The 26,201-nt window shown below is 60.5% G+C and overlaps 1 protein-coding gene across 24 annotated transcripts in view; it reads left to right on the top strand.

The window, feature by feature from the left end:
• KIAA1217 (KIAA1217 ortholog) overlaps positions 1–24,983 on the top strand; it is a 659,855-nt gene extending 634,872 nt beyond the window's left edge. For 16 of the 24 annotated variants that reach the window (XM_070056129.1, XM_070056127.1, XM_070056128.1 and 13 more), the window contains 12 exons: positions 4,172–4,347; positions 7,729–7,859; positions 8,032–8,179; positions 10,708–10,933; positions 11,886–12,069; positions 12,820–12,968; positions 13,502–13,663; positions 16,866–16,970; positions 19,963–20,040; positions 20,153–21,595; positions 22,110–22,232; positions 22,773–24,983. In XM_070056129.1, the coding sequence (XP_069912230.1) occupies positions 4,172–4,347; positions 7,729–7,859; positions 8,032–8,179; positions 10,708–10,933; positions 11,886–12,069; positions 12,820–12,968; positions 13,502–13,663; positions 16,866–16,970; positions 19,963–20,040; positions 20,153–21,595; positions 22,110–22,232; positions 22,773–23,246 (3,399 nt within the window). In that variant the 3' untranslated portion in view covers positions 23,247–24,983. Of the gene's footprint in view, positions 1–4,171; positions 4,348–7,728; positions 7,860–8,031; positions 8,180–10,707; positions 10,934–11,885; positions 12,070–12,819; positions 12,969–13,501; positions 13,664–16,865; positions 16,971–19,962; positions 20,041–20,152; positions 21,596–22,109 lie in introns of all 24 variants that reach the window. The other 8 variants (XM_070056122.1, XM_051821008.2, XM_070056125.1 and 5 more) reach the window with 7 other exon arrangements.
• The last annotated feature ends 1,218 nt before the right edge of the window (positions 24,984–26,201 follow it).

The raw sequence follows: 26,201 nt of genomic DNA, 5'->3' as shown, positions 1-26,201 counted from the left end.
CCATTAACCATTTTAAAAGTCTTATTTAAGGCAGAGTTACAGAGACACAGGGAGAGACAGAGACAAAAACAGAGATCCATCTTTCATCTACTGGTTCACTCCCCAAATGGCCACAACAGTCAGGGCTGGGCCAGCTGAAGCCAAGAGCCTGGAGCTCCATCCAGGTCTCCCATGCGGATCGCAGGGGTCCAAGTGCTTGATCCATCTTCTGCTGCTTTCCTAGGCACAGTAGCAGGGAGCTGGATAGGAAGCGGAGCGGCCAGGACTCAAACCCATGCTGTTATTACAGGCAGCATCTTAACCCACTGTGCCACAATGCCAGTCCCCAGTCCATTAACCATTAACATAAGACTTGGGGGCCCTTAAACACCCAAAGTACTAATCAGACCACAGCACCGTGAAATTCCGGGCCAGACCTGGCATTCGGTTCCCTGTGACACCATACAGAAGAACCTACCAAGCACAGTAAGACCAAGGAATAACACAGAGGCAGACAGATGGGAATTGAAAAGTATAGTTGTCTATACTCGCTAATGACATCATTGTATGTCTGAAGTCAGGAGTTCGGAACCTACAAAAGAAAATCAGTGAATTTGGCAAGATCACCAGAATCAAGTCAATGTATACAAAGCTAAAATGTTTAGTAGGCGCATACACAACACCTCTCCGCACTAAAAAGAATGACTCCCTGGAAGATGGGATGCACGGCTGCGTGTCGAAAATAATGCCTGGAATGAAAGAAGCCAGATACAAGGGAGTGCGCTCTTACGGGTGCGATTCCATTTCTGTGATTTTCTGGAGCTGGAGTGGGTTAGTGGTTACCTTGGGCTGGGGGTAGGGCATTGAAGGCAGAGGGTCGTGAAGGAGCTATCTGAGGTGGCAGAAAGTGTTGTCTCCCTGTTCAGTTGTGGCTTTGTCGAACCTCACTGCACCGTGCATTTGCAACGCGTGCATTTCATCCTTCTTAAACTGTACCTCCGTAGAGTTGATTAATTGTTTCTAACAATTGTAGTCGAGGTCTCACCTCCCAACTTGATGGTCTGAGCTGCTGAGAACTGACTTACTGGAAGCCATAAGATACCTATCCGGGCTTTGGGACTCTTTGCTCTCTGCTGGGGGGAACGGGGACAGAGCTGTGGCTTGAACACCAGACAGACCAGGTGGGGGGCGGAGGAGACTGCACAGAGAAACTACACAGAGGCGTATTCGTAATCCACTTGCTGTTGCCTGCATGCACCGTGAAAAATGCCTTCTTGGTGCCCTGGTGGGATCCCACCCAGCTCCTCTTTCTGGGAAGTCTGGTAATAAACTGGAATGCTCTCTCTGTCCCTGCTCCTCGTCTGACGGAGTAGGTCAAGTTGCACACGGTTCTTTCCTGCACTGGAGTTCCCAGCACGGCCACTGCCTTCTCACAGGTGTCGCGTCGACCTTGATTTGCAGGACATACCCATGGGTACTTGAGAAAACCGATGGGATTCAAAGACGAATGGTGCAAGAGATTTTGAAACCATGCCTCGCGTTCTCAGGATGTGCATGTGCTGTGAGCTCTTGAAGCTCCCTCATGTTGGGGGGAGTACCTGCCGTGTGCCAGGAACTGTGATTGGAGCCGCAAACAAAGCAGGCAGGGTTCCTGTCTTAGTTAGAAGTGCACCTTGGGGCCGGGGGGTCGGGGGGGCAAGCAATTGGGTTGAGATCGAATGACTGGGTCCCAGTCCTGCCTGTGCCTTGTCATTGCCAGGCGATCCCCAAAAAAGTCATTTGAACTCTGGGGGCTCCACGTTTCCCATCTCTTGAGCTTGGATGGATGTCAAGTTTGTTCAGATATCCCGGCAGCTAATTTCCATCTTGGTTGCCGTTGTTCATATCTGCTCCCAGCGAGACCATGGTCACTGCCGATTTCACCGTCTTAGACAACAATTTCGGATTCGCCACGGTTGGCTGTGATTGTCCAACATCCCTGCTCGGTTCAGTCTACTCATTCAACAGCTCCTTAGCGGGCTTCTGCTTACAGCCTCCCAGAGACTGCTGAGAGTAGAAATGGAACAGGAGCTGGGACCCGCAGCTCCAGAATGCCTGCGGCAGACAGGAGAGTGCCCGGTCTGGAGAGGGTGCAGGGCGCGTGCAGTGGGAGGTGCCCGACCGCAGACAGAGGCGCCACCCTGCCCAGCGCCTCGTGGGCGAAGCGGCAGCAGCAGAGCGCCCAGGAGGAAGCTGGCCTCTGAGTGCTGCCCCCGCTGCCCCCCCCCCCCGCCACTGATTGTGTTCAGCAAGCCAAATAGTGCCTGGCCGGCTGTTTGGAAGACCCTAATAAAAGGACTTTAGCCAGCAACGTGAGTGACGTGGTGCTGAGTCACAGATCACAGAGACTGGCATGGTTCTTTCTATTCCGCCCCAGCCTGAACCGCAGGCCCCGCCCCCGGCTTCAGGCTCCCCGGTAGCAACAGCTGCCACGCGCTCAGGGCTAGAACTCTACCAGGCACCTCCATCAGCCCTCTCATTACCATCTCGCGGGATCTGCACAACCAGCCTGTGAGCCGTGAGCTGTTACTTCCACCTTTCGATGGACAGACACGGAGATTGACAGCTGGCCGCTGGTCACCAGGCTCCGAGGTGGTGACACCAGAAAGGGAGCCCCTGGCAGTCTTTGTCGGAGGCCAGGCTCGTGTTGGGACCCAGCAGGGCCCATGCAGGAAGGGTTGTGCTTTAGAGGAGAAGGAGGCTGTGATGAGATTTCTAGCAGGTGTCACCAATCAGGCTGCCCTGCCCCTCCACGTGCGCAGAGAGTGGACTGGCCCGAGGCCGGGGACAGCCACAGCAGTGTAGACCTGTCTGTGCAATCAGGCGGCCACCAAACCGTGTCCGTTGAAGTTGCAGAGGAACTGGAGGGATTGTGTAACAGGCAGACCATCATTACTGTCGATGGGGGAATCCTGGTGGCCACGCTGCTCTTCCCTGTACTCCTCTATAGTTGCAGGCACAAGTGTGTTCCGGAAACTATATGGGCATCGTGGGCTTGGGGACAGAAGCAGCCCATGTTAGATCCTGGGAAATGGGTAAGCTGCCAAGAGCCCTGGGCACATCTAGAACACTCAACGCCACCATCGCCGAGTCACATGTTCCAAGGACCTGCGATTTCATGCTATCTGGCGCATGGAACCGTGCACCCGAGACAGAGGCAGCATCTCCTTTAAGTGACACTAAAGAGGTTCCTGGCCAGATCAGCGTTTGTTAAGGACATGTTCTGCACCATGCAGAATCCTTGAGGGCTACGCCAGACCAAAGCCGGGAGCCAGGAACTGCATCTGAGTCTCCCACGTGGGCAGCACAGCCCGGGTAACTGTGCCGTCCCTTGCTGCCTTCCCAGGTGCAACAGCAGGGAGCTGGGTTGGAAGCAGAGGAGCCGGGGCTGGAGCTGGGACTTGGAAACGGGATGCCAGCAAGCAGATCCTTAGTCTGCTGCACCACAAGGCCGGCCCCGGGCCCCATCTTCTAATACCATTTGCATATGGCTGAGGATGATGGGATTTTGACATTTTTCATGATTTGTTTTTCATTTTATTTGAAAGGCAGAGAGAGACAGAGATCGTCCGTCTGCTAATTCACTCCTCAAAGGCCTGCGACATCCAGGTCTCCCACATGCACCCAAGCACTTGAGCCGTCACTGCTGCTCCCAGGGAGTGGGTGGGAAGCGGAGCAGCCAGGACTCAAACCGGCACCCATTTGGGATGTTATAGGTACTATATATGCTATATCGCACTATAGGCGGCAGCGTGGCCCGCTGAGCCATGGCACCAGCCCTGAGGACTCAGGTTCAGTGTGAGTTTTGGAGGGGACAAACACCCAGCCCGCTTCCAACAGAGATCAAGAAAGCCTAAGAGAGAAGTGCAAAGTCTCCCCGTGAGCTAGGAGAAGTTTTGGGGGCTCTGACCCAGAGCGTCCGTGGCTGCAGAACTGGGGCCCTCGACTGCTCCCTCCCTATGCAAAGGTGGCAGAGATAGGCACACGGGTCTGGTTGCTTGGTGGCTGCTGGAACTCAGATGTTGTTGGGAGAAGCAGCAGCGCCCGGTGCAGCGTGGGCGCCCTTGCCTTTCTCGCTGAAATAAATACATTAAAAAGCAGCAGGGCTGTGACCTCCCAGCACCCGCTGAGGTCCATCTCTTTCGCTCCGCAGCTGCAGAACCAGGAACTGCTGCGCACAATGATAAAAAAGGCAGAGCTGGAGATCAGCAGCAAAGTCGCAGAGACCATGAGGCGCCTGGAGGACCCCGTGCAGCGACAGCGCACCCTGGTGGAACAGGAGAGACAAAAGTACCTCCGGGAAGAGGGGAGGATTGGCCAGAAGCTAAGGTGAGCGCCTGCGGCCCCGTGCACCTTCGCCTGGAAGGGAAAGTGATCTTGGCCAACAAAGAGGCCCTTTTGGTTAGCATTCTCGCCTTTCTCTAGCGAGCACCGACTGTGTACAGGTCAGAGTGGCGCTGGGTTGTGAGTATCCCGGGACCTCAGGCCCCCCCTCCGTGTAGGCCCAGGAGACTTCAGCCAACCTCAGGCCGACTGCAGCACCCGATCTTTCCCAGAATTCAGTGTCAGGTGCAAATGCCCAGCGCAGTGACCCATGGGAAGTCTGTGTCACATCCACACAACTCAGACTCCTAGCAAAAACAACCCAGCCCTGAAATTATCTCCCTATCATCCAGGTGTAGTTGAGATCACAGAAGAATCTAAATGCAACACGTTCCCCTGGTGCACCCAATCTTGTAAAGGTTCTTACTGAAAACACCCCAAGTCCCACCATTGAAAGGAGCAGAGTTGTATGTCTCCTCCCCCATGAGGCTGCTGCATCTGTCATTTTAAAAATACTCATTTTATTTATTTGAAAGGCAGGGTTACAGAGAGAGAGAGAGGGAGAGAGAGAGAGAGAGGTCTTCCATCCACTGGTTCACTCTCCACATGGCTACAATGGCCGGGGCTGGGCCAGGCTGAAGCCAGGAGCCAGGAGCTTCTTCCAGGTCTCCCACGCAGGTGCAGGGGCCCAAGGACTTGAGCCATCTTCTACTGCTTTCCCAGGCGCATTAGCAGGGAGCTGGACAGGAAGTGGAGCAGCCGGGACTTGAACCGGTGCCCATAAGGGATGAATCCGCAGGTGGCGGCTCATCCGGCTGCCCACGTGTTTTATGTTAATGTTTGGTTGTGCACGGAAGATGACCGTGGAACTTTTCACTTTTTAGATAATGAATATTCACATTTCTGGGTCCCTTGGTGTGAGTAATTCTCTTGTTTCTGGGAGAGCTGAAGTCTCCCACATCAGGGGTTGTAAAGTCACAGCTTGCAGACACTCTGTCCTGTCTCCCGTCTCACATTCAAGCTACAGCCCAAGTCCCCCTGAGGCCAATCCACTGTGTTTGATGAGAACTAAAACGTCCCTCTTAACATTGTCAAGGGGGAAAAAGATCAATGTATCATTGTCCCCCAAATTAAATTAGGCCACTGTTGATCCACATTTTCTGAAATCCCTCTCCACTCATGCGCTTGGGGAGTTAATCGCCCAGCGTGAGCTGGTAAGGGCACTGCTTGTCTTTTGTCTGAAATGTTTTTTTGGAACAGCCCCGTTTTTATAAAACTGGGTTTTCCAGAAGAATCTGGAAAATGCATTGTTTTAGAGTCTCCCGTGGTCGGGTTCCGTGCACCTGTTGTAAGGTGTGTGTGGGTTCACCGATGGGATGGACGTGGAGGCGAGAGTGTGTTGTCAAAGACAGCTGGAAACCTCAGGTCTGGAGCACCTGTACCTCTACAGCCATCTCACTCCTTCTCTCCCTCCCTCCCTCGCCTCTTCCTTCTATGTCCACGTGAGAAACTGGCTCCTGTTGGGCCGAGTCCCTGGGGAGCCGTTCACATGGCAGACAGACAGAATTTGAGCAACAGCTGAAACTATGGAGAGAAGTGGGGTGAAGATCCTTTGTCCTTCATGGCTTCCTGATGGCAGGAGTAGATGGGTCTCTAACGAAAGAGGTCTGGACAGATGTTCTGCTCCTTTGAGACAAAGGTCAAGTGCAGGCCCTACCTTACATAGGAGGCTACAAACGCAGCATCTGGCTGTTCACTGATCTCAGCCGCTATTCCAAAAGTTGTCTTGATAACAGGATCAGACACGGGGTTCAGCAAGTATTTCAGCTCTGTGGTTTCTGTCCCAGCTTTCGAGTGAACGATTTGATCTGTGGTGCTTCATCTAAAGTACGTCTCAAAAAGCCTGGGAGCTTTGTGCACAGTGGAGTCCACGCTCACTTCCATGTCCTGTGGTCCCTGCATGAGAGCTGTGGTGTTTTCGGGGGCTGTGTGCCAGGTCCCGAAATCCACCAGGCACAGTGTGCAGATGAGGCGGAAGTAGAATTTCAGGAAGTGGCTTGGGCAGACGACGGCTCTGTGCAGGTGCTTGGGCTGTGCACGCAGCCCTGACGGCACTCGGGTCTTCGCTGGTCCGTCCAGTTCACCCTGCAAAGCAGTGCTCTTTGGGCACAAAATGCAGAAGCACCTGGAGCTGCCAGGGGGTCCTGGGCCCTGGGCCTCCAGGATGCAGGGCTGTGGGAGGGGTCTTGGCAGAGCCTCGTCCCATCCAAAAGATGCAGCGGCAGCCTCCATAGCGGAACGAGAGACGGCTCGGGAGCTCCATGCTGCTCCAGGAAGGCGGATGAATTTGTCCCTGTGGTCCTGGCTGGACGTGAGAACGGGGGCCCTGCCCGGACCCCTCCCGCAGCCACCATGCTCTCAGAGGCTCTGTCTCCTTGGCCACGTGCCCCCTCCTCTTCCTGCTGCGGGCTGCAGGCTGGGCGCTCCGGCGGGGGCACCACTGTCTCTCTGCTACCACCTAGTGGTTCCTTTCTCACGCTCCTTGCCCCCTAACCTTTTCAACAGGGGTTTTCACTCCTTGGAGCTCCAAGCAAAGCTGCAGAGATTGGGGAGAGACGCCAGCGGCCAGCGGGCTTAGTCCCCTGCCCCAGGGCACGATGCAGGTGCTGGTGCTGGACACAGCTCTGTTGGAGAGGAGAGAATCCGTCCTCACTGATGGCACAGTCAGGGGTGTGGGGGGGGGGGTGCTCAGTCAGGGGCAGCCTTGTTCCCCCGCCCCCAGAGATAGCCGACAGTGCTTGGGGACTGGGGACAGCCCTGCTTATCACAGCTGGGTGGCTGAGGGGCGTTGCTCCTGGCATCAGCAGGTGGAGAGCCGAGATGCTGCAGAAAACCTGAGGGGGCACAAGACAGCCCCTGCCCCTACACACACGAAAGATGCCAAAGGCTGAAGTTAAAGACCTGTGGACTAATCCCACAGCCACAACACCTCTCTCCCTCTCTCTCTCCCTCTACCTACCTCTCTCCCTCTCATCCTCTCCATCTCTCTCCCTTTCTCCCCCCTCCATCTCCCCCTCCTCCTCTACTGCCAACCCTCTTCCCCTCCTCTTACCCCTCCCCCTCCCCATCTCTGTCCCCTTCCCCCCTCTCTCTGTCTCGCCCCGCTCCCCCCATCACAGTGTGCGCTGGCCCCTCCCTTAGCGGCCATCACTACCCCTGGCCGTGACCAGTGGGTGCTGTTGAGCGGGACACAGTGTCCCCTTGGCCAGCCCGGGGCCCACCTGGGGACTCTTCCTGGTGCCCGCGGGGGGTTACGCGGTGGCTGTGGGAGGCGCAGGGCTGGGAGCCTGGGTGCTGAGCCCCGCCTGTGGTCTGACCACCCTGCAGCGAGCTGGAGGAATTCGTGGATGACCTGAAGAAGGAGCCCACAGCCACGGGCCGTGCCGTGACGCTGAAAGACGTGGAGGACGGCGCCTTCCTCCTGCGGCAGGTGGGAGAAGCCGTGGCCGCCCTGAAAGGTGAGCGCCCTGCGGACCCTGGCCCGCAGCCAGCACTAGTGGGGGCGGGGAGGCGCGCTGCTGGGGACACCTGCCCTTGGAGAGGGGCTCCCGTGACAGGCCCTAGGCCCAGCTGACCTCGCCCCAGGCACGCCCCCCTCCGCGACATCTCACTGCCCGCTCTGGCCCGCAGGGGAGTTCCCCACCCTGCAGAACAAGATGCGTGCGGTCCTGCGCATCGAGGTGGAGGCCGTGCGCTTCCTGAAGGAGGAGCCGCACAAGCTGGACGGGCTCCTGAAGCGGGTGCGGGGCCTCACGGACGTCCTGACGGTGCTGCGCAGGTGAGTGGCCGCCCCGCACCTGCTGTGCTGGGGCAGGGCCCTGGGGCGGGGCTTCTGGGGCGGGGCCCCAGTGAAAAGAGCGGGATCCGAGGGGCGGGGCTGACGGCTGGGCGGGCCCACCAGAGTGGGGCGTGGCCGGGAAGGCCTGGGCTGCAGTGTAGGACTCCCCGCCTCTGCCAAGTCCCACCCATCTCCTTGCTGTCACTCATCAGGACTCACTTCCGGTGTGCTGATCAGAAGCCTGGACTGCCTCCCACCTTGAATTTCTATTGCTCTGTGACGTAAGGGCCTAATTGAGCAACACAGGCTTACTGCACTGTGCCTTCCAGGGCTTAAACTTCAGTAGACATCTTTTTTTTTTTTTAATAAAGGAGGGATTTTTTGCAAGAACGTTTTGAGGCTGAACAGTGGGTTTGCCTCCTTTGCTTCAGGACAGAAGAAATGGTGTTGAAACCAAGTCTTAATTAAATTAAGGGAGAAGCAAGTCCTCCTTGAGGGGCCCAAGCCAGTCACCCCCATTGAGGGAGAACCCCCGCATCAGCCAGGGTCACCATGCAGCAAAGGACCCAAAGAAACCACAGACTCATCGGGCACTTCCCTGGAAAAGAAGATTCCAGAAGTCCACGGCCACTAGCACTGTGCTGGTCCACGCATGGGCAGGGTTTGTTTCCAGGAGCACTTTTGTGAGGGACCCCTCTTGTTAAGCAAACACAGGCAGCCCACGGCCTGGCAGGTAACTCTGCCCCTGTGGAAGACGTAGCTCTGTGCCTGCCTTCCCTCCAGTGTTGACTGCCACGTGACGTGTTGTCTCTGAAACCACCAGTGGGGAGAGTGAGGCAGGACAGCAGTTAAATAACTGGAAATAAACAGAAATGGGAAGGGCATTTCGGCTGCCATCAGGACCCAGGGGACGAGGCGGGAATACGCACGTCCCGAGGTCATGCACGTGTCCTGTTCCACACCGTGGTGGGGAAGGAAAGGCAGGCACCAGGCACAGTTCAGAGCAGACTCGGGGGCTTGCCAAGACACAGCCGTGTGTCCCTGTATGTTGAACTTGAGACACGGGAACCACGTCCCAACAGAGGTGCCCACTAGGGTACTGCAGACGTCGGCTGAAGTTCAGAAGACGTAGCTAGAGGGGGTCCCTGCCTGAACTCAGAGGGAGGGGCTGAGAGCGGGGCGGGGCTTGGAGATTCAATGCACTGAACATGCAAAGTAAGGAGCAAGAAATAAAGTTGAGGAGCAGAGGAGAGACTTGTGATATCTTTTATCAAATCAAGAAAGGAAGAAAGAGCATTTTTTTAAGATTTATTTTTGCTTATTTGAATGGCAGAATTGGAGAGAGGGGGAGAAAGAAACAGAGATCTTCCATCTGCAGGTTCACTCTCCAAATGGCTGCAGTGGCTGAACCCAGGAGACGGGAACTCTATCCGGGTCTCCCACGAAGATGTCAAGGGCCCAAGCACTTGGGCCATCTTCTGCTGCTTTCCCAGGTGCATTAGCAGGGAGCTGGATGAGAAGTGGAGCAGCCAGGACTTAAACCAGCGCCCATGTGATATGACAGCAGGGCATACAGCAACTTGACCCACCACACCACAATGCCGGCCTAGGAAAGAGCATTTTAATAGGAATGGGGTGGGGCTGGAGTGCGACACAGCTGGTTAAGCCCCCACTTGAAACACCAGCATCCCGTATCAGCGACAGAGTCCCAGCTGCTCTACTTCAGATCCAGCTCCTTGCTAATGAACATGGGAAAGCAGTGGAAGATGGCCTAAACCCTGGGGCCCCTGCACCCACGTGGGAGACCCAAGTGGAATTCTGGGATCCTGGCTTGTGCCTGGAGGCCATTTTGAGTGATCCAGCAGATGAACGATCTCTGTTTCCCCCTCCATCTCTTTCTGTCACTCTGCCTTTCAAATAAATAGATAATAAAGCTTTTAAAGAAAGATGGGATGCCCAGGTGTGATGGTGAGACCAAGTAGAACTGGTCTCACACACAGGACTCTCTGGCCCCCAGGCCTCGTCTTTCCCGTGGGCAGGGATGGACACACAGCCTCCCGTGACTCTGAAACGTGGCAGGGTGAGGACTGAACATAAGGTCATGGTCACCGCTGACCCTGTGGGAAGATGAGGCAGCCAGAGAGCCCCAGCAGAAGGATCTGGAACACAGCAGGAGGCCCTGGGTGAGGACTGTGTCCTGGGGCCACGGGGGCTGGGTTCAGATGGAAGCCACACGCAGAGAGAGAGTGTGTTGTTGGGTCAGGTTGTCCGCACCACGGCACCAGCACCTGCACAGTGACGGGATGGCGGCAGGCACCACAGCACACCGGGCAAAGCAAGCAGCTGCAGGGGTAACTGCGGGACCCCCCATGAGGGGGTCTGGAAGTTGCCATGAATACCCACACCCCGGAACTAACACTCTGCTCTAACAGCATTTCCGGCCGGCCCCGCTAGGGGGTGACACCGGAAGTGAGTGGTCTCCGCTAACGCTGCCTCGCACCTGCGCGTGCGCGCGTGCTCTCTCCTAGGCATGTGACCGACGGGCTCCTGAAGGGCGCCGATGCCGCCCAGGCCGCGCACTACATGGCGGTGGAGAAGGCCACGGCCGCGGAGGTCCTGAGGGGCCCAGAGGAGGCCGGCGGCCCAGCCCGCGGCGACGCGAAGCCGGACGTGGTGCCCCTGACCGGGCAGCAGGCGCAGAGCCCGCCCGGCCCGCTCGCGGAGGACGCCAGGACCAGAGCCGCGGCCGTGGAGGTAGCGCCGGCCCGCGCCCTCCCGGGCAGGGTGTTGGGGGCCCGGGGCCTCGGGTCTCCGGGCGCGGAGAGAGGCCCAGCCTACAGGCCTGGGAGAGCCCCTGCAGGTGTAACCACCCCTCCCCCAGCCCCGCCCAGACAGCAAAAGCGCCAAGTGTCCCCCCCCCCCCCCCCGGGCCGGCGGTGGACCCAGTGCCCAAGATGCCACTAGCCAGACCACCTCCGAGAGCAGAGCACCTGGGGTCCAGGCCCAGTGAACGCCCAGTCCCAGCCGGGGCCATCTTCCACCACTCTCCCAGGCCAGAGCAGAGAGCGGGACCGGAAGTGGAGCGGCCGGGACTCGAACCGGCGCCCCTATGGAATGCCGGCACTGCGGGCGGAGGCGTAACCCACTGCGCCACAGCGTAGATGTTTTTGAGAGTAGGCAGGTGTTTAGGAATGTGTTCCTCCTATGTTCCCTGTTGCAGAACTCTCCGGAATCTAGATGCCCCCCCCCACCCCACCCCCGTTTTAAAGTGAGAACCCGGGGTCCCCGGGGGTCTTAACCGGTGGCAGTTCTTTCACTTAAGTGCAGCTGAGCCTTGGGATGTTTTCGGTTCTTAGCAGGTGTTGCCCCCAGCCCCACGACGGGAGAAAACAGAGTTGGTAGTGGGAGACAGCCCCTAGGCGCGCGTGACCCGGGTGCTGGCGGGCGTGTGTGCCACGTCCCCTGATCTGAGTGCTCTGGGAGTGTCACAGGGCCAGAGGGCACCTGTCCCAGCACAGGTGGCAGCAGAAGGGAGGGGGGGCCTGGGCCCAGGCTGTCCTCCGTCCACGCCTACCCCCCCTACCCCAACAGGAATCCCCAACACGGCCATGCTTTCCTCTGGGTTCTCGTGTTTGTTTGCTTTGTTTTTTTTTTTTTTTTTTTTTTTTTTTTTCCTAACCTTTCTTCACTTGCTGGTTCCCTTCAGAAAGTTGAAAAGAAATGGGAAGAGAAAAGGCCAAACCCGGACCACTACAACGGCAAAGAGTTTGAGAAGCTCCTGGAAGAAGCTCAGGCCAACATCATGAAGTCCATTCCAAACCTGGAGATGCCGCCCGCGCCGGGCCCGCCACCCAGGGGAGAGGGCACAGTGGACAAGCTGGAGCTCTCGGGTGAGCTCCGGGTCCCCGTGGACGCCCAGGGCGCTCTGTGGGGCCACCCCTGGATGGGGTCTGGTCACTGGGCCTGTGTCTCACTGCTCAAGAATCTTGGGCAGGAGGTGAGGGGTCCAGCTCTGTGACATCGCGGGTAAAGCCGCTGCCTGCAGTGCCGGCATCCCATGTAGGCACCAGTTGGTGTCCTGGCTGCTCTTCTTCCGATCCAGTTCTCTGCTGTGGCCTGGGAGGCAGTGGAGGATGGCCCAAGTCCGTGGGCCTCGACGCCCACATGGGAGACCCGGAAGAAGCTCCTGGCTCCTGACTTCGGATCCGCGCAGCTCTGGCCTTTGTGGCCATCTGGGGAGTGAACCAGCAGATGGAAGACTTCTCTGTCTTTCTGTACCTCTCTCTCTCTAACTCTTTCAAATAAGTAAACTTCTAAAGAAAAAAAAAAAAAAGACAAAGAAGTGGAGCAGCTGGAACACCAACCGGTGCTCTTAGGTGATGCTGGCGCTGCAAGCACAGCTTAACCCGCTGAGCCACAACACGGGCCCCGAGGGTGCTACTGTTCTACCCATTTGACAAGTGAGGAAACCGAGGTAGAGGTGGATGCTCACGCAGGGTCTCTCTGGGTCTGGGTCTACACCCGCAGTCATCACTCCATGCAGGGAATTCTTCCGTGGGATGGCACTGTTACAGCCCACACTGACCCGTGGACGGGATCTCGCAGAGAGGTGATGTTTGCAATGTCACCCTGTTTTCCAGAAGACTCTCCAAATTCAGAGCAGGGGGGAAAGTCACCACCCCCTCCTCCCCCGCCCCCTCGGCGAAGCTACCTGCCAGGAACCGGGCTCACCACCACGAGGTCGGGGGACGTGGTCTACACCAGCAGGAAGGAGACCGTCACGGCCAAGGTCTGGCATGCTGGTTTCAGGTCCAGAGGTCACTCTCAGAGCAGGCGCGAGGCAGAGAAGAGAGGCGGACACTGGGCTGGATGGGGGAGGTGCGCGGCGGGGGACCTGGGTGGACCCAGGCGGGTGCCGTGGAGGGGAGCAGTCACTAGGATCCCAGGTGGGATCCTGTCTTGGCTGAGGCCACGACCGGGTCAAAGGCAGGTCACGGGTGCAGGCATCGGACCAGCACGTGTGGGGTAGGTGGGGATGCAGCGGTCACCGAGGCGGGCCGACACAGGCGTGGGAGGCTGTTCAGGAAGTAGTTGAGAGAGCTGGATGTGAGAGAGTTGCCGTGTCTCCAGCATTGTCAGTGCACACAGCAGGGTGGCAGCTGGTGCACATACAAGTGCAAACGCAACACTGGGCAGACAGCAGACCTCTGCTAGACGGGGAGAGCTGCACAGTCAGCGGTGTAGGCCGTGGGCACCACGTGTCCCCCGCTCGCTGGTTCCTGGCTGGCGTGACGCCAGCATCTGTGCTTTGACTCTCCGTAGGCGAGCAGCGAGGACGCCGGACCGAGCCCACAGACCAGAGCCACCCGGTGTTCCACAGAGGAGCCCGCCTCAGCCTGGACCCCGGCCTCACCAGCAGTCACTGCGTCTCCCAAGGACGAGGAGGAGGAAGAGGAAGGAGACAAAATAATGGCAGAGCTGCAGGTATGTGGATGACGTGCAGGGCGTCTGGGACTCCCTGCCCAGTGCTCACAGACATGCTGGCCGGAGAGAGCAGGTGCGTCTCCTGCTGCGGCTGCCCCCGCCCAAGGTGGAGCCGAGCCAGGCGCCCGCAGCACCAGCGTGGCCTGTGAGAGCGGGCGGCCCACTGACCAGCCCTGAGACTCCTACGGAGAAGCAGTTGCACACGTTCCTGGCGCCAGCTGGTAGCACTCGCTGGCCTTCCCCTCCGTCTCCGGAGTGTCTGCTTCATGCCAGAGGTTGCCCAGGCGGGACCCAGCGGGTGTGCAGCCTCGCTGAGCTCTGGTGGAAGCTGGCTTCCGACGGGCCCCCTCTTTGGCATTCACACGAGGAGCGCCAGCCTCCTGTAGCTCCCCTGTGGTCCCGTTCAGCTCAGCATCCCCTTGTCGAGCTTCCTGAGAAGCCCAGTCGTCTCATTGGCTGGCTCCCGTGCCTGTTTGAGAAGCGGTAGTAGTTTGAGATGTTTCATTTGTAACCCACTGCTGCGGTCTGCGGATGGGCTCAGGGTAGGGTGAAGGTGCTAAACGTGAAAATGACCTCACCTTCAGACCACGGGTGTGACTGGAACACGCCTGACCCAGGACGCGTGCACAGCTCCAGCCCCCGTGCTGCGGCGTGTGTCGGTTGGACGGACGCACTTCCGGGGGGTGGAGGGGGGTGTTTCCGTAAGCGGAAGGTCAGACCACGGCCTCCTCGGGACTCCAGCACGTGCTGCCTGTACACGAACCCTCGGGTGATTCCCTGCGCGCCCGTGGGTCTTCCTTCCCTGTGCAGTAAGGGAACTGATCAGAACACAGCGTTTCCCGGCACCTGTCCTACGTCGTTTCCACGGCAGTAACTGCCAAAATAGAGCTGCTGGGGGGGGGGGGGGGGCCTGGTGCGGGGCGTCCCTGTGGTCGGCCACGCTGTTTCCAGAGCCTTACCCGTGGGAACACTGGGGTCATCAAGCTGGTGTCTTTGGCGCTTATAAACAAGCCAGGACTGTTCCCGAAGGGGGGCCACGCCTGCGGTTCACCATGTGGAGCTGTGTCCCACCATTAATCGGGCCCAGATCTGGGGTCCTCCTTTGGACGGAACACTTCCCAGGAGACAGGCCGTCTGGCTGACATAACACCCCCGCCCGCCCGTGACAGCAGAGAGCCCGACAGAGCTGCTCCGGCTGTGTGTGCCCTGAGGCAGGGCGAGGGGCTGCCCGGCCCCTCCAGGAGAGCCGAGGGCCTGCTTCCCTCCACGCTCTGTGTCACCAGGCGTCAGAGGAAGACACAGGCTGCAGCTCCAGCTGAGAGCCCAAAGGACGTGGAGCGTGGCCGTAGCCGGGGCAGCTGTGGGCGAGCAGAGGAGCCCAGCACGCCCAGCCCAGCCCAGCCCGTGCTAGGAACAGCCCGGAAGCCAACATGGCAGGGCCGAGTCCTAGAGCAATGGCCGGGCATGGGAATGCCCTGTCATGCGCTCCATTCAGATTCTGTGTCCAGCGCCGTGTGTCCACTTAGGGTGGCCATGCATCCCAGTCTGCCTGCGGTTCTAAGTGACAGTGGCCGTTAGGATGAGCCAGCAGAGCCATGGTTTTACTCCTGGCAGCACATGAGAGTCACCCTGAGAAGGGGGTGGGGTGTGCAGAACCCTTTCCAGCAGGGGTAGGAGGCCTTGCGGACAGCATTCTCTCTCCGAGGTGATTAGCAGCCCAGGAGAGAACATTGGGCTCCATGAACCCGAGTCCCCGGGTCCCTGTCTCTCCTGGTCTCACAGCCACAGCATCTAGACGCGCTCTGGACACCCACTTCCCTGTGAGCCCTATAGACCCAACAGAGACATATTCAGTCATTCATTCGTAGTCTGCATCCCGCCGGCCCGGAAAATTTGCCTTCCAGTCTCGGTGTTCACAGGAGCCAGCCCGTGGCTGTTCCGGTCATGGCTCGGTGGTGTCCAGAGACAAACCTCCAGGGCTTAACGCAACTCCTTGGCTACCAAGAACCACCTGGGCACTAGCGAGCATCTCCTTATCCTAAACACCAGGGCACTCCAGAACGTTCCTGTGGGTGAGCGCTGGTCTGGTGGTTAAGACGTCCATATCCCACGGCAGAGCACTGGAGTTCGATTCCTGGCTCCGCGTCTGAATCCACTCCCCGCCAGTGTAGACCCTGGGGGCAGGGGTGGTGGCGCAAGTGGTTGGGGCCCTGCTACCCACGTGTCAGACCTTGATTGAGTTCCTGCTCCCGGCACATTGGCCTTGGCCCATCCCCAGACAGTGCAGACTCTGGGGGAGAGGTGATAGGGCCTCTCTCTCTTGCCCTCTCTTCCTTTCAAATAAAAAGTTCAGGAAAAATACGTAATATGAAAAACTAGGCATGGATTTCAGTTTTTTTTTTTTTTTAAGATTGATTATTTATTTGAAAGGTACAGTGAGATCCGCTGGTTCATTCCCCAGATGGCTACAGTGGCCAGGGCTTAGGCTGAAGCCAGAAACCAGGAGCTTCCTCCAGGTCCCCCACATGTGTGGCAGGGGCCCAGGCCCTTGGGCCATCGTCTGCCTTCTTGGGTGCGTTAGCAGGGAACTGGATCAGAAGTGGAGCAGCCAGGACTCAAACCAGGGCCCATATGGGATGCTGGCATCACAGACAGTGACTTAGCTCACTGCACCACAGCGTTGGCCCCAATTTCACAGTTTTCTTACACAAGACTAAACTAACCTTTGAATTCTGTTTTTTCTGCAAACTTTTTGAAGTCCCTCATACACCGCAGGGCATGATAGCACCTGTTGCCATTTCATTTCAGAGGGAAACACTGCACGCGTTCAGGGATGAAAGGCTGAAGTCTCTGTGGGCCTTCTTCCTGTAATGTCAGTCAGGCTGGTCTAAAGGAAAAAACCAGGAAGACAGCTTTCACACATTCAACACGGTGTAGAGGGCAAAGCAGGCAGCACGGCCCCCAAGCGTGCAGGTCAGGGTCACCCAGTGTGAAGGAAGCGTGTCCTGCTCTCTGTCCATGCGATCTGGGGAGGCCCAGACAAGCCGGGGCCTCTCCCCAGGGCTCAGCCCCCCGTGTCGGCCTGGCCCCGGTGAGGCCGGGGGAGCGGGGTCCTGCCTCCCACGCTTCTGCAGTTCTCCCTGCATCCCTGCCCCGCCGGTACACTCAGATCCCTGTTAACCTCAGTATTTTAATTCCTCAGGCCTTCCAGAAGTGTTCCTTTATGGATGTAAACTCAAACAGTTTCGCTGAGCAGCCCCGGGCTGACACTAGGCCGGGCGCCACAGCCCCAGCCAAGGAGAGAAAGGTAACGAGGCAGTGACACGCGTGCCACCGGCCCACGGCCCTCCCCTCCTCGCCCAGCACTAACACAGCTCTCCCCACCGGGCCTTCCCCCTCTCTCTCTCTCTCCCTCCTCTTTGCTAATGAACAGAGACACAGGTTTCCGTGGAGGTGAGCGACGTGTGGCTCAGGCTTCCAGAGAGCGTACTGTAGACAGTACCTTCCCCTCTAGAGAGTCCCCGCCCCTCAAATCAGAGTAGCTCCGGAAGACGGTGCACACGGACCAGAAAACAAATCCGTGTTTAAAAACAGGGGAAAGCTTTATGTTGAGGAAGGACAAGTGACGGGAACACCTGCCTTCCTTCCTGGGCGCGTTCTCACGGAAGCAGGAGTGCTCAGCACCTGCCTGGGGAGGCTGCCCACATCCTCGCCCCCTCTGGCAGTCTTTAAAGTGGGCCTTCGGCATCGTCTTGGTGCGGATACACTGGTGGCTTCCACACGGACGCCCGGGTTCCGAGGCACGGTCTGCCACGTTCCCTACGCACCGCTGGGCTGGTCTCTCCGTGAAGGGGGGCTGGAGCTTGACTGGAGCGGGAGTAGAAGCTTGTTGGAAGCAAGCCTCTGAATCTCAGGAGACAGGCTGCTGGCGACCCACTCGGGCCCTAGCGTTTCTCCCCAGGTACTGCCGCTTAACAACGCAGAGAGCCCGCTTCCCTCCGATAAAGGCAAGGCAGTGGGGGCCTGGGCTCGCAGGAAGCTTGGTGAGGAAGATCCAGGGGCGCCCTGTGGGTGGGCCACCCTGACACCACCAGCCTGTCAGAGTCAGTCCTGGGCTCACAGCATCACAGCCCTTGGGGCCCTGCACCTGCCGTGTAACTGACACGAGGCCCGTAGTTGGGGAGGAGGGCCTGCCTAGGCCTGGGAGAGCTCATCAGATTGCTGCTGACCAGTCCTTGCCTTGCAGACCTCCTCCCAGTTAGAAGTGAGCCTGTGACGCTGGGGACGTACTGCTTGTCCGTCCAGCGTGTGGGATTGCTTAGGGGGCCTTTGAGGACCAATGCTTGGAGGGCCCCTTTCTGTCTGAAACCCTGCTGGGAACTGGGGAGATGCCCCTGGAGACGACGGCTGGGTGTCGCAGACTGCACTCTGGCCAGAGCGGCGAGCTGACCCCCGCTCTCCCATTCGCACACCAGACCCCTTGGGTCTCATGGATCTCAGCCCACAGCAGGTGCAGGTCTCACCGAGTGACGGGCACTCTTCACTCGTCCCCTAGTTTTGCCTTTATTAACCTCTTCCTGGGCTGCCCAGCTGCCCTCCGTAAGTCAGGTGTCCCCTTGAAACCCTTCTCACGTCACCTGGAAGGCCCAGCCCCGTGCCTCGCTGTGACGCAGGTTTGTCTCTACGCGGGGGTCTGTTGCGTGTGCTCCTCCGCTTTCCAGCACCCCCACCCTCGGGACCTGCGAGCAGATAAGAGCGAGCCATAACCATCGTCCACGCTGCTCGAGCTGCGAAGCCCAGGAGAGCGTGTCGGCTTGCCTGCAGAGGTGGCCGAGTTCTCCGGGTGAAATCGGGGTGTCTGCTTTGATGGGTGGATGCGACCTCTAGCCCAGTGACCGAAGTGAAAGACCACGTGACACCCAGACCCAGCGACCTTCCACTGGAGTGGTCCTGGGACCGGATCCCTGCTAAAACACACACATGGCAGGGAGACCCTCAGGATAGTTGACGGCGGGTGCACACACCCTGTGATTGACAAGGGCAGGCGCCAGCCCTAGTTTCTCCTCACACGAGGGTCCGTTCCCAGCAGAATGGGCCCGATCTGTGTGTGGAGTTGAAGCGTGGGGCCAAACGTCCTTGATTGCGCCGCTTGTGCTACCATCTGAATTTAAAGCGGCACCAAAGAAAGTGGTTAAGCTGTGCGGCCGAGCCGTGCACTGTGTGCGGGCTTTGCTGGGGTTGGAGTGGGTGGGAGGAGGGGAGCCCAGGGGACGTGTAGCAGGAGGCGCTGGGTGGCTCCCGCTCCTGGTGCTCGCGGGTGTTTCCTCGGGATGGACACGGCCTGGGTTCTGTGCGTTACTGCTGGCTGTGAATGAGCGTTCCTCCCGTGTTCACCGGGACCATGCGAGCGCTCTGGGTTCACTTGCGCTCAGCCTGGGTCGCTGCGCCGTGCTCCACTGAACGGCCTCCCTGGGCTGGGCCCTGTCCTGCTACTGTCGCCCTTTGTGCCTGGGCTTCCACAGCAGGAAGGCCAGCAGGGACAAGGCCGGGCTGGCACGGCGGGCCAGGGCAGGGAGGGGCCGCGCTGCTGGCTGCTCAGCCCGAGGCCTCGGACACGTCTTCGCTCCGCATCCGCGTGGGGAGGATAACAGCGGAGCCCTGACACGCAGCCTTAGGCTCAGATCCCGCCGCGGCGGCGTGGCCGCCCTGAGTCTGGACCGGGTCCTCGTGGCTGAGCCGCGTCAGGAGGTCATCTTGATGCTGGCACTTTAAGTTCCGGTGCTTGCTTTGCTCATCCCAGGGGACCGCAGCCCACGTCTCGGAAGTGTTCGTGCACAGGTTCCTTAATGGAGGCAGAGACAGGACTGAGATCCCTGCTGGGAGGGGTGTCAACCCCACCCCCCCGTGGAGATCCTCAGTTCACAGACGAGGAGACACGGCCCCCAGTGCCACAGCCAAGCACAGCCCGCACAGGCACCTCCCCGCGGTGCTGGGCTCCTGCCAAGGTGTCCCACAGAGGCTGAGCCGCAGTGGGCCGGCCCGTCTGTCTTTCTCCTCGCGCCCAGGCCGCCCCCGACCTGTAGTTCCCTCATTGAGGTTTCCGTGTGCGCAAACCCAGGGCATTTCCTGCAGCTGGCGGACAAAGCGCTGCCAGGCAGGCAGAGCAGTCGGCCTCACCCCCACGTGTTCAGAGGGCGCCTGGCCCACGGGCTTCGGAAGTGTGATTACAGGAGGCGCTTAGTGGGAGAGCACGGTGAGGGGTGGCCCGTGCCGTAACGTGTCCTGCACTGTTCTGCCAGAGCTCGGAGCTTCCCCATGAAGACGCGTGGAAATCTGAGCTTGCGCGCCCGCACGGCCCCCACACGGCCTCGCCACAGGTGAGCCCCTCAGGCCCGTGCTGCACCTGCTAGCCGTGCACATGAATTCCCAGCCTGGCAGCCGCATCCGACTAACGTGTGTGGTTTCCCTCCCCGCTCCCCTCCCTCTCAGGTCGCGGCAGGGGCTCTGAGCCCTGGTGGCGCCCCCAGCCGGGACACAGGCAAGAACGGTGTTCCTGATGCGTCCACAGCTGCAGAATCCAAACCCGACGTGTCGGGGAAGGAGAGCTCCATACCCGGTGACGCTAGAAACTTCCAGAAACGCGCGGTGGAGGCCAGTCTCAGCGTCTCCAGCGTGAGCTCATTAGAAGACGAGCGAAGCAAACGACCGGCCGTGGCAGGGCCGCAGCTCCCCACGCCGGGCCTGGAGCCTCAGAACTACGGAAAGACCCAGGAGAGAGAGCAAGAACGAGGGGAGCACACAGGAAGGGCCCACGTTCCCTCCCTGACCCCAGCGACAGAGCTGGCTCAAGCCCCAGGCCTGGAGGCGCCGCCGACAGGGGTGGGCCAAGTTGTCCTCAGACCCAAAGGGGCCAGGCACGTGCCCGTGCCACCCGCCGAGAACGGGGACCCGACCCCGGGCCCCCCGAGCGAGGGCAACATCGCCTTCATGATCACCAGGACGGCCGTGCAGGCGCTGTCCAGCGGCGAGGTGCAGGACATCGTGAGCCGCAAGGGGGAGGAGGTGCAGACGGTGACCATCGACGGCAGGCGGGAGGGGCCGGGGCCCGAGGAGCCCGTCGTGTGCCTGGACAGGAAGCCCGTCATCATCATCTTCGACGAGCCCATGGACATCCGCTCTGCCTACAAGAGGCTGTCCACCATTTTCGAGGAATGCGACGAGGAGTTGGAGAGAATGATGACAGAGGAGAAGATAGAGGAGGAGGAAGAGGAGGAGAATGGGGACCCCGTCCAGAGCAGTTCCGCCCCCGGGCCTGCCTCCACGGTGGCCTCAGGCACTCTGGGGACAGCACAGCCCGCCGAGAGCCCGTTCCCGCTGCCCTCGCCGCTGGTGGCAGGGAGCAGGGCCCCCAGGAAAGCCGACCTGAACGAGTCGGGCCCGGGAGACGCTCTGAGTCCCGAGGGCAGGGGCGATGCAGCCGACGAGCAGTTTGACAGCCCCAAGAAGAAGTTCAAATTCAAGTTCCCCAAAAAGCAGCTGGCCGCGCTCACGCAGGCGATCCGCACCGGCACCAGAACAGGGAAGAAGACGCTGCAGGTGGTGGTGTACGAGGAGGAGGAGGAAGACGGCACCCTGAAGCAGCACAAGGAAGCCCGGCGCTTCGAAATCCCCAGCTCGCAGCCCGAGGGGGCGCTCGAGGGCCCGGCCCAGAGCTCACGGACCGAGGAGATCCGGAAGAACACCTACCGGACCTTGGACAGCCTGGAGCAGACCATCAAACAGCTGGAAAACACCATCAGCGAGATGAGCCCCCGAGCCCTCGCCGACTCCGCCCACGCGGCCCACGGGCCCCCTCCCCACACCCTGCTAGTGCGGGATGACGTGCCCACTGCCCCAGAGCCCCCCACGCCAGTACCGCCAGCTCCGCGTAAGGTACCGTGGTCTGGCGTGGAGCGAAGCGGCAGCCGCTTTCCTAAATCTGCCAATAATTGCCCTTAGCAGAAGGTGTCTGGTGATTCAGTCGCTTCCTAGCGGGCAGCTCGCGTGGTTGTGGGTGCTGGTGCTGGTGTTGTCTGTGCGCCGCGAGGCCCCGTCTGTCCTGCTGTCTCCCCACCTGCCAGTCCAGCGGCCTTAGGTGTCTAACAGCTAATCGAGTGTGTGTGCACCTGCGGCTGAGCGGTGTCGGGGACACGCCAGGGTGCTGGGTCCGCCGTGTGCTGTGGAGATGGACGATTGCTCTGGTACTCACATTAAAATCCGTTGGATCAGTAGTGAGCGGTGGATTCTGTCTGGTTCTTCCGATTAACCCCAGTCGGTGTCTCCTCCGTCTCTCCTGCATGCCGGGCGGGGGCTCTGCACCTCGGGCTTCTCAGCACACAGTAGGGCAGCCTCCGGGACAAGGCGCTCATACTCTCCCCTTCCCCCGTCTCGCCGCTCTTTCCCGCAGGGCTCCGGCGGGACCCCCCAGACCAGCAGAATGCCAGTGCCCCTGACTTCCAAGAGCAGACCCGGGAGCCTGGACAAAGCCGGCAAGCCGTCCAAGCTGCAGGACCCGCGCCAGTACCGCCAGGTAGTTTTGCCTTAACCCCCAACTTGGACGGACACTATCGCGGTTCAGCAAGCCGTAGCGTAGAGCAGTGCGGCCGGCGGCCGGCGGGCTCGGGTGGGCACGAGGCAGGGCTAGCAGCCGCTGTTGGAGCCCTCTCCACGCTCTTGCACGCTCGCGACGAGACAGCCTTGACGTTGGCGACTCCACGTTTTAACTGTGCGCGCGCTGCCAGGCCCGCTGGCTTTGCCCTGAGCGTGCGACCAGGACACCAGGGAGAGACAAGCCCAGCTGTGCGCACGCGGCCCTCGGTCCCACACTAACGTCCTTGAGTCAGCAGCGCCTTAACTCTGCCGGGGGGGTGGGGGGCGCCGGTTCTCGGCTCCCTGTGCTGTGCACCTGGGGGGAGGGGGCTCTGGCAGGTGCACGGCACAGACAGCTCAGGCCTGGACACGGTGGTGGTGTGTCTGTGAGTGGCTCCCGGGCGGGCCGTGCTGTCCCTGTGAGGGGCTCGCGGCCGGCTTCTGACCCTGTCTCCCCCTCCCCCGCCGTCTCTGTTTGCAGGCCAATGGAAGTGCTAAGAAAGCTGGTGGGGACTTTAAGCCTACCTCTCCCTCCTTGCCTGCCTCTAAGATCCCTGCCCTGTCCCCCAGCTCTGGGAAAAGCGGTTCTCTCCCCTCTAGCGGTGACGGCTCCAGCCTCCCTAACGCGCCCGCTCCTAAGCCATCGGCCGCTTCTAACCCTCTCAGCCCCTCCGCAGGACGGCCCGCCCCCGCCGCCTCCCTCATCCCCTCCGCCTCTAACGGCGCCTCCAAGTTGGCGCACGCAGGGAAAGGCCAGCACCTGCCGCTGCCCCCGCAGACTCACAACGGCCGCGCCGCCCCTCCCGCGCCCTCCGCCTCCCCCGCCTCCCCCCCCTCCCTGAGTCACGGCGCCAAGGGCGCCCGGACGCTGCTGGGCCCTGGCCTTGCCGGCTACAAGGCGCAGAACGGAGGTTCCAGCAAGACCGCGCCCGTCGCCGCCAAGGAGAGCGCCTAGTCCGGGGCGCCGGGCCGGGAGCACGGAGCCCGCAGCCGCCGCCCGCCTCTCCACCCGGTCGCTGTCGTGATTCCGCGTGTTGCCCGTCCGTGCCAGTGCCCCCGTGAAGTGAGCGTGTGTCTGTCGCCGGGGAGGGTGAGGCGCAGGTGCGTGCGTGCGTGCGTGCGTGCGAGAGAGACCCGAAGACGCGCGCCAGGCGTGTGAAGCAGCGTGAAGCCGGCATCGCGCGTGTTTTGTATGAAACTATGTTTCCCATCGGAGACTGGAAGCCATCAGAGGTGCCCGAGTGTGACTATACAAAGCGTGAAACAGTCTACGGAAGTTCCTTTTATTTTAGTGTTAGAGCTTTATTACAGATTTCTATTTTTGTCAGAACTTCATGGTTCCTTTCGAGATCTTTTTTGCCAAGACATTTTGATACTGGAGCATCGTACACGCACCTGCCCTGCGCTCCACGCCGAGCGGGCGGGCTGCCGTGGGCGCCTTGGAGAGGGCGCTGGGGACGCTGGCCGGGGGCCGTGCGCTCCGCTTGCTGCCCGCTTCCCTCTCGCTTCCTCCCCTCCCCTCCTCCCCCTCCTCCTCTCCCCGTCCCGTCCTCTCCCGCCTCCTGCTCCCTGTCCCCCTCTTCCCCTCTTCCCCCTCCTCCTCTCCCTCTCCCCCTCCTCCCCCTCCCCCGTCCTCTCCCTCCTCCACTCCCCTCCTCCTCTCCCCCTCCCCGTTCTCTCCCTCCTCCTCCTCTCCCTCCTCCCCCTTTCCCTCCTCCCCTCCTCCTCTCCCCCTCCCTGTCCTCTCCCTCCTCCTCCCCCTTCCCCCTCCTTCTCTCCCTCCTCCCCTCCTCCCGCTCCCTCTCCCCCTCCTCCCCCTCCTCCTCCCTCCTCCTCCCTCCTCCTCCCGCTCCCTTTCCCCCTTCTCCCCCTCCCCCCACTCCCTCTCCTCCCCCTCCCCCTCTTCCTCCTCCTCCCCCTCCCCCGTCCTCTCCCTCCTCCACTCCCCTCCCCCTCCTCCTCTCCCCCTCTCCGTCCTCTCCCTCCTCCTCCTCTCCCTCCTCCCCCTTTCCCTCCTCCCCTCCTCCACTCCCCTCCTCCTCTCCCCCTCCCCGTCCTCTCCCTCCTCCTCCTCTCCCTCCTCCCCCTTTCCCTTCTCCCCTCCTCCTCTCCCCCTCCCTGTCCTCTCCCTCCTCCTCCCCCTTCCCCCTCCTTCTCTCCCTCCTCCCGCTCCCTCTCCCCCTCCTCCCCCTCCTCCTCCCTCCTCCTCCCTCCTCCTCCCTTCCCCCTCTCCCTCCTCCCCTCCCACTCTCCCTCCTCCCCTCTCCCTCCTCCCCTCCCCCTCCTCCCCCTCCTCCCCCTCCTTTTTAAACACAGATCCTCTCATCATGGTCTGCAGCATCTAACCCCTTCCTTGGTTTTCCGACACCGAGTCAGCCACGCTCTTGCGTTGTGGATGTGAAATGCGCAGCGTGCGGTGGTGTACGCGATGCCGTTCTGTGACTGTATCCATAGAGACAGAACCCGAGTCCTGTAGGTGCCGGCACGGAGGAGCCCACACCAAAGTGAATTTCTATGCATGCTCGGCAGGGTCGGGCGCCTGGGCAGGAGGAGCCTCTCCAGACGTTTTTAGAAGCACCAAGTTTGCACAGCGCGAGTGTTTTTGTAAATAAGTGAATTTGTACAACAGTCATGTAATATACAGAACTGTAAGCAGAGACTTTGCAAAACGAAATAAAGGGCTGCATGCTTATTTTTTGTACCTTGTCGCCATAGCGGCTTCTGCCCAAGAACGCGGGGTCACTGCTACGGAGCCACGCGGGGGGCTTTGCGGGCCTGAAGAGGGACCGCAGCCGCCAGCGAGCGCCAGAGGGGACGGGGACTCGCTGGGTGGCGAACCCGCGCCACGCCGCCCTCCTCCACCAGGGGGCGCCCACTCCTGTGTCTAAGATTTCCAGTAGCAGCTAAGGTAGAAATAAAATGTCTTTCTCACTGGCATGTGTGTGTGTGAGGGAGTTGTCGGCTCTAAGGAGGGCCGTGGTGCGGAGGGCGCCGTGCCAGCTGACACACGGGCAGACCGTGGGGGTAACCCGAGCTGGCCGCCTGCAGGACCTTGAACCTGATGGGTGGATGCAGAGCGCAGACATCCGCGCAGCCCCACAGCCGGGCCTCGTATCCGCACAGGGCTCGTGTCGCACCTGGCTGCCCACGTTCCAGCCACCACCCAGACCCTCCGCAGTGGGCGATTCACGTTGGCAGTCCTGGCACACGGGCAGCTCCCGCTGGGTCGCGGGGACACGGTGTGTTCTCCGGGTTAAGGATCGGCTCCGTGCTGACCTGCCCCGCCTCAGGGAGGCCCAGCGGTGTCACCTGGACCTCAGGGGAGGGGAGAAACGGCCCCACCTGGAGGGCGCAAGCCCAGGTGTGCACCGGCTCACCAGAAAGGCGCCTGCCGTAAATTGGCCCGGCACCCACGTGGGCCTGACAGGAGCTGCTGAAACCCGGCCGTGCCCTTCCCCTGTGAGTTCAGACTGCGCCCCCCGACCCCCTTGTGCGTGTCTGCGGCACAGCTGGCTCCCGTGTCTCGGCCCCACACCCACCACTGCTGACCGCTCCCTCCACGGGCTCAGCCCCGAGGCCACGCCCAGGGGCCCGTGAAGCCAGCCAGTCTCCTCCCTGGCTCACTCCCCACCTGGGGCCGGAGCTCCCGGCCGCCCTGGGCTCCCCTCGGCCCCTCGGCCCGCCGCCCCTCCGGGCTCTGCGGGTAAGGCCCTAGGTTTCCTGTTTCTGGGTGTTTTTTTGGTTCCACGTCCTAGTTGGGTCTCGCCGGACCGGCACACCTGCCAGGGCTGTTTTAACTTGGCGGCCGCTCAACCAGGAGACACAACCTGTGCTGGTAAAAATCCCCACAAAACCGCACCTCCTCGGACATCTGGGGGGGGGGGGGCTGCGGGGGCGGGGGCGAGCGGCC

The sequence above is a fragment of the Oryctolagus cuniculus genome, chromosome 13 (genome assembly GCF_964237555.1).
Source record: "Oryctolagus cuniculus chromosome 13, mOryCun1.1, whole genome shotgun sequence".
NCBI classification, from domain to species: Eukaryota; Metazoa; Chordata; class Mammalia; order Lagomorpha; family Leporidae; genus Oryctolagus; species Oryctolagus cuniculus.
This window is presented reverse-complemented; position numbering and strand designations above follow the sequence as displayed.